Source organism: Malus domestica, chromosome 04 (genome assembly GCF_042453785.1).
Source record: "Malus domestica chromosome 04, GDT2T_hap1".
NCBI lineage: Eukaryota > Viridiplantae > Streptophyta > Magnoliopsida > Rosales > Rosaceae > Malus > Malus domestica.
In genome coordinates, this window is record NC_091664.1 from 24,789,766 (window position 1) to 24,800,178 (window position 10,413).

The 10,413-nt window shown below is 36.1% G+C and overlaps 1 protein-coding gene across 1 annotated transcript; it reads right to left on the bottom strand.

Moving 5' to 3' along the window:
• Positions 1-2,501: 2,501 nt before the first annotated feature.
• Positions 2,502-4,889, bottom strand: LOC103427569 (uncharacterized). Its single transcript, XM_008365629.4, has 5 exons — positions 4,229-4,889; positions 4,022-4,098; positions 3,787-3,823; positions 3,546-3,657; positions 2,502-3,433 (listed from the first exon to the last, which is right to left on the bottom strand). The coding sequence occupies exons 1-5, from the start codon at positions 4,503-4,505 to the stop codon at positions 2,950-2,952; spliced, it is 987 nt and encodes a 328-aa protein (XP_008363851.1). The 5' UTR covers positions 4,506-4,889; the 3' UTR covers positions 2,502-2,949.
• Positions 4,890-10,413: the final 5,524 nt, after the last annotated feature.

Genomic DNA, 10,413 nt, shown 5'->3' on the forward strand with positions numbered 1-10,413 from the left:
GGCTACTACCGTCTCCTCTCTTCAGCTATTCTCCAAGAGACCAATGTACATATACATTTCTCCTCTCTTCAGCTATTCTCCAAGAGACCAATGTACATATACATTCCTTCTCACTTAGTATTTTGATTTTAGCTTATAAATTAGAATTGTATACTTATAAATTTCTTTCACGTTGTTTGTGCAGCTAAACAGAAATCTTTTCATATATTCACTACGCATTTAACATGGACTTCTCCCAACAAGCAGCTAAAACTTCTGCAGGGCATCATTCCGTTAGCGATTCACCTTCTTCACTTGATGATAAGTCTTCTCACATGGAAATGACTCCAGCTGCTACTCAACAAATTCAGGGAAATGATATCTGTACATCTTTCTTCTTTCTTTAACTTCTTTGTTTATATGTCTTTTAATTTCAATTTGGTTCATTCAGTTCAAATATAAAAAGTGAATATGAATATGTAGAGAATAAAAAAATGTGCATTGAATTCACTTTCTCAAATTTAAACGTCAAATATGTTTTTATTGACTTGGTCGAAAACACATCGTAACACCACCTGTTTTCAAGTCTTCTGTTTCGCGTTTTAAAAAAGGTTAGGTCAAAATGAAGACTTTTGTCACTGTCGATGGAGTCTCCGACCACCAGTACCCAATTGAAATCAACCACTGATTAATTAATCTATTTATTTCGTAACATATTTACTTATTCAAGCATCCCTTGCGTGGACTGGAACGGTTTAGACTTTGAGAACGAATATGGCTGCGGAATAAGTGATTAATAAACTATGCTATGCTGAATTTTTACAGTGTTGATTGGTGGTGTATAATTAAGAATCCAAAATTTCATATCAGCTACAAATTAAAGATTAGAGAGATTAGTGGACGTATTTAAAGTATAATATACAATATATCTGTCAACTTCAGTCTCACTTTCTCTTAATCACTTTTGTCTATGCATTAATCCGATGGTGTGTGTGTGTGTGTGGCTGCATTATCCTTAATTTTCGTTTCAAAAAACATCTTCAGTAATTAATATATGGGGAAGCTCATCGTTTTTTTCCCCCAACTCTCATTTAAATTGGTTAACCATACTATGAATGACCTTCAAAACTCACCTTCGTGTAAGAGAATTGGAAAAGAAAATAATAATTCAGAGAAAGTACATGTAGTTAAATATCCTAGTGGATAAGATTTTGGATTTCTACCCCTGCGTTCTGGGTTCGAAACTCTTCCCTCTTTTCAATTCTTGTTATATTTTGGAACTCTCTTTTCGCCTTAATAATAGTAAAATAAAAACATAATAATTCAGAGAACATGAGACTTTTATAAAATCAAATGTACCAATATTATAGATAATTAAACGTACCAATATAATCAAACGTACCTCTAATAAAGTTGTAGAAAAAAATGTTGATTCAAATTCTTAAAAGGAATAGATGTTTAATCAACAAAATTGAAAAACGAGATGCCTATATCAAAATGCTCCCAAAAAATTATGGTCTAACTCAGGCTAGGAATAAACTTCACATTATAACAAATTGAAAATTTTCTAGTTCCCATCGTAAGAAAATTGTCTATGCATAATAGTGGTTGTCACTAAATTCAAAAAAATGCAATATCACAAATAAAAATTTAAATGCAATTAAAAATTTGTCTAAAGTTGTATGGAATAATGGTTTGTTTTTTAGAGTTAACGTGTCTTTGAATTTGCATGCACATAATCATTAACTCATCAATATAGACGGCATGTTGATGAAGCCAAAACATTTTAGCTTTTTCAGTTTCTTTCTACATCTTGGAAATTGACAATTATTTATTTTTGCTACATTGAAAGAGTCCGAACGTATCCTTATCCTATCCCATCAACTCACCCTCCCTCAACACTTTGACTAAATCCAAGGGCTTGAACTTTTTCTTAATTTGTGTTGTTTTTAACCCTTGCATGTGAACGGGTTTAGCAGCTGAGTTGCCAATAAATTCATTTTCATAAGGATTCGACGTGATCATGGAGTGCCGGCTGTCGACTACCTGACGAAATTGCATGCACAAACTAAATCTTTTACTCAGACTAAAAAGATTATTTACATAATTAAACGACCAGACTTTCTAAGTGTTTCAGTGTATTATCTTCTCTCAGTTTTCATCTACAATATATTGTGACAAACATGAGCTGATGAGCAAATTGTGACTTACGCAAACCTCATTTCGTTAGTTCACTAGTTCACTATACTTGAACTGATATTAAATTACTAGCATATATTTATCTAGTTCAGAATTATGAGTAAACACAAATTATTTCTAACTCAATTAAATGTCAAAATAATGAATCCTACTCTAGACTGAAAAAACGAGTAAAGTTTCCTCCATATATTCCCTACGGTCCATGGTATTTGGATCATTACTTTGCATGTCTACCTAATACTTTATTACGTACTAATTCTAATTACTTGCAACCATTTTTATCAGACAAAGCATGCATTAATGCAGAGGTTGGAGCAACCATATTGGTTAGAACAGATGTATTCATCTCATGCGCATTTAAATTTGAATTCCTCTTTCTACAATTTAGATTAGTTTTAAAAGTGGATATAGCTTGTACAAATAAAATCATGCATCAACCAATGGAACATTAATTGGCGACTGGTCTACCTATGTGCCAAATTCTAACCGATACGTTGTTCATGCTAATGAGGCCATCTATATAGAAAAGAAACAAGAAAGAAAGAACAAATTAAGTGTTTTTTTTTTGGGGGGGGGGGGGGGGGGGCGCTACTAATTTCAATGTATGAAATTAAGTTCTACAATAAGACAGAAACTCAATATCTTTTACTTAATATATTTATCCTGAGCAAGTACCTCAAAATCTCACTTAGAATTGTCTCATTCATATAGTCAGATCCAGAGTACTTGCCCAGCTCTAGGCTGTATAGCTCCCCTCTTTCTCAATCAACTTCATTCCTTCAACCTCCTGAGCTTTGAGGACGTGGGTGGTGAGTACAAACACAGAGACAGATTACTATCAACTTCATGAGTATGATCCTCATCATTCTTCTTTGATGTTAGCCTGAGAGACAGATCCAAATCAAGATCATCGCAATCCGAAGCCTTTCTTTTCAACATCTTCGACTGATCTTGTACTAGATTCTTGCTTATAGTGTCGGAATCTCGGAAAGGGCCACGGTTGGTGTTGAAACTTGTGATGAATTCCTTTGGTTTCAAGGACTCACGGATATTATGGAGCTGGCATTCTTCTTTCAGTGTACGAGTAATCCAAGATGATTGTGGATGATCACCAAATGAACAACTTGTAAGATAATTGTAAGCATTATTACCAGTACTACTAGTGCTCCAGTTGCCTTGAAATCCAGTGCTACTTCTCGAAAACCTTGGATTTTCAAGCGCGGTCCAGGAATTCGTATCGCCGTATGATCCATATCTTGGGAAAGTCAAGAAAGAAAGAATCTTTTGTGAAATTCGATTCATGAAAATAGTAAATTAAGTTAAGGGAAATGTTAATTAATTTGAATAATATGTTAATTATAATTAACCTGAAGCTGGTAGTGTGGCTTCGGTTATATCCTTGAAGCATGGGGAGTTGGCTGAGGTTATAAATATTTTTATCTCCGCATTCAACAAGATGGCCTTGATGATCCGCTAGTACTGTCAAAATAAAGGTCATAAATTTTGTATGAAAATTAACAACATTAATTGGGGATTATTAGTACCTAATGAAAACCCTAATTTATCTTAATCAATGGGAGAATCCAAGATTGCAAATCTTGTACATACCTTGCCCTGCGTCGTCGATCTTCTTGCTTCTGTACATCTGATTAAGGAAAATATTAAGAAAATAAATCTTTTCAGAAAATTCACAAGTTATTTTTGTTTTTGTTTGGGAAAGTTCGAAAGTTATTTTTGTTTTGTTTTTGTTTTTGGAAAATTCACAAGCTAATTAATTGCTTAATTTCAACAATTAATGAACAAACTAATTAGAGTTTTTCAAGGACTTTCTAAATCCACTAACCTGTAAATGGCTCTTGACATGTGCAATATTTAGTCCCTTAATGTTCATCAGTTGAAGAACCAACTTTGGTGTAGCTCCTGCTCCAAAAATCATCACCCAAAACCGATATTATACATGAATTTAACTAATCCCTAAAATTGAATTCGGATGAAATACTGAAATTTAAGGATAAATGAAGGGTGTATGATAGAGAGGTAATTAACTTACTATCTTGACCACCAAGCCTCTCCACGGCGTGGATGAAACGAAGATGAAGATCTGGTGTCCATCGGAGCCTAGGCATCTTGGATCTAACATAAGGTCTAACTGATGTCTTCTTTTGATCACTCTCTTCAACTGTGCTGTTGCTCGAGCTTCCTCCATTGTTTTTCGGCTTACTATTTTCTCCATTGCTATAATTCTCTCCGCTTTCGCTTCCGTCCTCATTCTGTTTATCCGAGGGACTTGTCTTTGAGCACTCAGAGCCTCCCTGGCTCCCCATCATAGCTTGATTAATCTCTGCTAACTAGTGAAACTCGATCGAGACCAGAATAAGGATCGAGTAATTTTGTGGATTATAGTTAAGGGAACTAAAGGAGATAATTAGGGATTAGAGCCTTCAGTAGGTCGATCGATTGAGATGACGATGTGCATGAACTTTTCATGATCTGGCTTGCAGCAGCTGCTGTCCCTATTCTTTTTTCTTCTTCTTCAGTGTCACATGCTCAGACAGAGAGAAGTAGAATTATTTACAACAAAAGAGACATCGAAATAACAAGACAGAATCAGCTCAGCTCTATTACAATACAAGAAGTGTGCGAAACCCTAGATCATGACAAAAGATAGAGAAACTAGCCTCTCTCTTTCCTCTCTCTCTCATCTCTCTCTGTGTGGGGATAGGTTAACGATATTTTATTCACATATATGGCAAATAGGTAATATATCATGCATGCGTATAAATGCATGTATGGATGTCATGCAATGCAAGAAATAACAATATTTCTTGTGTGGAATATTTTCTATCCCAGCTATAGCGTGCTCCTTCATTTTATATATATTAATCAAATTCCAACACGGGATAACTTGGTAATTACAATGCGTACCCCAATCAAATGGGTATATATGTAGTATGTCTTACTTTAAACAATGAGAGAAAAAAAATGATGTCATTAACATGAAAAAATGGGTATAGGGTTAGTCTACGAGGCCTTTAAAAAATATAAAAAGAAGTTGCTGGTATCGTTTAATTTGAATAGTAATTTTGTAATGTAATTATATTCATGCGTAACATATTATTTTAATAGCGTAATATGACATCCATAACGTAAAAACTAATTCATTATAGTAGTAACAATGTCATTTTCTGTTATTAACAATAACATTATCAATATCCTAGAACATTAGATGGTATACTTTTACGATAATATATAGTGCAATCATACCTTTCTTTTTATGCTAACATCAATATTGTTAAAGGTAAGTCGGAAGGCCAAAAGTGAATAACGATTATTGGTAATTAAATGATCTACTAATAACTTGGATTAATACTGTAAGAAGATATTTATAGTGTAACAATCGGCGCAGGTAACTTGGTAGTATAATAAACATTATCATTATGTAACTCACTTTTATTATATAATCTGTACTATCAATTAACATAACTCTTTTTGTCAGTTAAATAGGATAAAATTAATTTCATATCCATTTTAAGTTAAATAAGTTGAATAAACAAATTTAACTTCAGGACTTGGCTACAATTATTTGTGTTTAATACAATCACTATCTCGACAATCAAATGATAATTATATTACATACATATAAGGATTGTTGCAAAATCCTCAAATTCAAGTATTGTTTAGTAATATATAGCTAACAATACACTCTATTATATTTACCCTTCCACATCCCTTCTCTTTTTGTAAGTAATATTTCTCTCCTACCACATGCATCACATGTCCGGTTGCCCTAGTTCTATTAAAACAAAGGGTACTTTTTTTATAAAAAAAAATTGAGTACCGTATATTAGACAAGTAGGTTACTAGGTTTTATTATCTTAGCAAACAAGGAGTGTTTTAATATTTTCAGCAAGACTAAGAAATTGGTCTTTATATTGATAAATATATCACAGTTGGAGTTGAACTTAAATAAAATAAAATAAAATAAAAACTTTCAATTGGTCTTTTAGTGTACGTAGAGTTCATTCTGATTCGCTGTTAGCAAGTGCTGAAAAATAATAATAGTAGTTAAATAATACTATTGATATAAAATTCAAAACTTTTAACAAGTTTGACAATCAAAGCATTATCCAAAATGATTTTGAGATTGGCATAACTCTTTACTTTGGTCACTGAGATTTAAAATCGATAAAACTAGTCCCTAAGATTTAAAATCGATAGAAGTGGTCCCTGAATTTGTCTACTGTCAACCCTTTTGATCATTTCGTAAAAAAATTCAGTTAAATAAAGAGGAAATGACAAAAAAATATAGTACGTTATGCTATAGTTTAGGGGCGCAAGTGACCCTTTACCACAATTTTTGACACATGTTTTTGTAGGGCTCATTCCGTAATGTAGTTTAACAATTTAAATCATCTATATATCTTGTAGAATCTCATTCCTAGATCATCCTTACAAAAAAAAAAAAAAAAAAAAAAATTAGACATTCATAAAATAGGACAAATGCAAAAAATTTGACACAGATCATCACTTGTATCCATTTCATGTACATAAATTCAGTTTTAAGTGTAACTACTATAGAGACATCGATTGTAATTAGATTGGATAAGACTACCCTCTCAATCCATATGTGATTCATAAAATAGGAACTACCATTTTCACCCCAAAACATGTTCACTACGTTACATTATTTTTGTCACATCCCCGGCTCGGGCCCCTACCACACCCCAGACTCGACTCTACCGTAGCACAATATTGTCCGCTTTGGACCCTGACCATGCCCTTACGGTTTTGTTTCTGGGAACTCACACGAGAACTTCCCAATGGGTCACCCATCCTGGGATTTCTCTCGCACGAACTCGCTTAACACGAACTCGCTTAACTTAGTGAGCTCCCAAAAGGCCTCGTGCTAGGTAGAGATGGGAATATACATATAAGGCTTACAGGATCCACTCCCTTGGGCGATGTATGATGTAACAATCCACCCCCTTAGGGGCCCGACGTCCTCGTCGGCACACTTCCGGCCAGGGATTGGCTCTGATAACAAATTGTCAAATACTGGCCCGAGCCCCCACCACATCTCGGACTTTACTCCGCCGTAGCACGATATTGTCCGCTTTGGGCCCTAGCCACGCCTTCACGGTTTTGTTTTTGGGAACTCACACGAGAAATTCCCAGTGGGTCACCCATCCTGGGATTGCTCTCGTGCAAACTCACTTAACTTCAAAGTTCCGATGGAACCTGAAGCCAATGAGTTTCCAAAAGGCCTCGTGCTAGATAGAGATGAGAATGTACATATAAGGCTTAGAGGATCCACTCCCCTGGGTGATGTGGGATGTTACAATTCACCCCCCTTAGGGGCCCGACGTCCTCATCAGCACACTTCCGGCCAGGGATTGGCTCTAATACCAAATTGTCACATCCCGACTTGGGCCCCTACCACACCCCAGGCTTGACTCCGCCGTAGCACAATATTGTCCGTTTTGGGCCCCGACCACGCCCTCACGGTTTTGTTTCTGGGAACTCACATAAGAACTTCCCAGTGGGTCACTCATCATGGGATTGCTCTCGCACGAACTCACTTAACTTCGGAGTGTTGTATTCATTCAAGAAAAGAGCAAATTAAAGAAGTCTCAACCATAGTAGAGAAGCTAAAGTGATTTTTCTCTCTTGGCACTACAAGACAACATGTCATCTACTTTAGTCGATGGCTGTGGTAAATTGCAATACACCATGGCCATTGCCCGTAGTGTATCAAGATGTTGTAAAAGCTAGGGTCCTTCGGGATGCTTGCTTTACAGGAAGAATATATCAATCATTTAATGGGGTAAAACTCTCAAGCTGGTTGATGCATGTGTGTTTCAGCTGGCTGTTGCTGAATGCAGATCTTAAGCTAACTCCATCAAAAAGATAATATCCACCATGTATATATGTCTGTATGTATATATTCGCATCAGTCGGGAATCACGGGGATTGTTCTTCCTTGAGATTTGGCCCTTGTTCATATGCCACCTACGTCACCTTTCTATATTTCCACACTGGCACTGTCTTCTTAATTAATTATTTCCAAAAAAATAATCTAAACAATTTTTAAAATGAAAAATACAAGAAAATAGTACTATATGTTGCTGCTGTTATATTCACATCAAGGGTCCTATACACGAAAGAGTTCGCACCTTTTTTCATCTCATATTTTCACACATGCTAAGTAATTTTATGATAGTCACGTGATGTTATTATTTCACTCAAAATTTAATACGTAGGTTTTTCTTCACTAATAAGTCTTAAAAGTAAAATATATCAATTTTGATACTCACTCTTATTGTAACTTGTGTACTGTACACCATATGACTTGTGTTCCCAATACTAATAAAAATTTCTTTAATAAAATACATAGAATAAAAAAGCATGAAATGAAACGTTGAGATTAAGCATGCTAGAAGTTTCTGGGACATTGGTTGGGGGCTGGAATTGAATTTAAGTTTCAAGTCATTTTCTCTCTTGCATGCATGATTTTATATCATCAAAGTCTATGCTTTTAGGTTTGTAAGAGAACTTTTTCATTCCTCCCACGTGTAAATATCTGTAGGCCGTGAATATTGAGGGTCATCAACAAGATAAGGCACAGCAAGTCATCCCTTTTCTTTCCAGTCACGGGGTTCTTGCACCTAGCTAGTTATGTAACCGTGGCATGTCAAACTTTATATTTCTCATGGAATAATCATCGCTAAGTAATCTTTTGGTTAGTAAAGTGTGCTAGCTAGCTATGTGTTCCATAGCCATATATATCTCTTACAAACATCATATTCGCAACCAATTAGTTTTTGATCTAATAATGTTTCTCTTCTTCGCAAACTTAAAAAACAGAAAAACACGAGATTCACTCCTCTATTTGAGCATAGAGTATGCCGTGTAGATTCTATTTTCTTTTTCTTTTTCTTTTTTTTTATCAGAAAGATTCTATTTTCTAAAGTAGAAAAGGTTGTAGTTAGTAAAAATATTTTCTTGTAAGAGCAGCTCCAGCCCGATGGACAGGAGACCTTGAAGACCCACACGCCCCAGCAACAACCTCCAGCCCATGTGGGTGATTGGGGAGGGAGGGGGCCCAAGTGAGAGGCCTGGCCCGAATTGGTGGCCCGAGAGCCCAAGGGGAATGTGATGCAATGCTGACTTCAGAGTGGCGTTAGCCACTATTTTATTATTTTTGCATCAGGCGCGTGCACAACACGTGCGCATGGGGGCGCATCCCGACAACATTTCAGAAGCATGGGGCCCACGATGCAGATGACAAAATGTTACCGTTGGTGGCCACGTTGCTTGTTCTCGTCCGTTGGATTTCAACGGTTACTTGTTCTGGACCGTTGGATTTCCAACAGTAAAATTTTTTTGAAACCTTCCTCAATATCAGCTGTTGGATTTGAGATCAACAATCCACGTTATTCACCTTTATAAATTTAAAAACAAAAAATCACATTTAAAAATTCTAAAGTCCACATCCTCGTACACCCCTCTTGGCAGCTTGCAAAGTGTTTTTCCTTTGTACTTCACGGACGTGGCATTGTTTTGACAAACGATGACCACCTTGGGTAAATGTCGTCTCCTATGTAGTATGGCTCGTGGTACTTATGTCCGTTGACCCAGTACGTGACTCTTGGTGCTTTTCCTTGTAAGACATCATTGAACACTAGGGATTGGGCAAGGACATTAAGGTCATTTTGAGCCCCCGGAACACCGAAAGAAGCATGTCAAATCCATGTATCAAATGAAGCCACTACCTCCAAAATGATACTTTTTGCTCATTTTATGTCCCCATAAGCTCTTTACCATGTAGTTAGACAGTTTTTCCAAGTCCAGTGCATATAGTCGATGCTTCCAATCATCCCAGGAAAACCTCGCATCTCGGCCTTCTTTAGAAGCCTTTGCAAGTCCATCTCAGTAAGTCTCTAGAGGTACTATGTGGTGTAGAGAGATTCGATTGCAGAGCAAAACCTCATCAGGGACTCAAAAATGGTTGATTTCCCCATCCTTGCTATCTCATCCACTTGGTCTGCAGATGCTCCATATGCAAGCATCCGCAAGGTAACAGTAATTTTTTGCTCAGGAAAAAGACCCGTAACACCAAAAGCATCCTTCTTTTGCATAAAGTAAGAATCATGGTTGCAAACAACAATCATGATTTTGTTGAACAAATGTCGTTCCATTCTAAAATGACGTCTAAAGTACGTATCAGGGAATGCA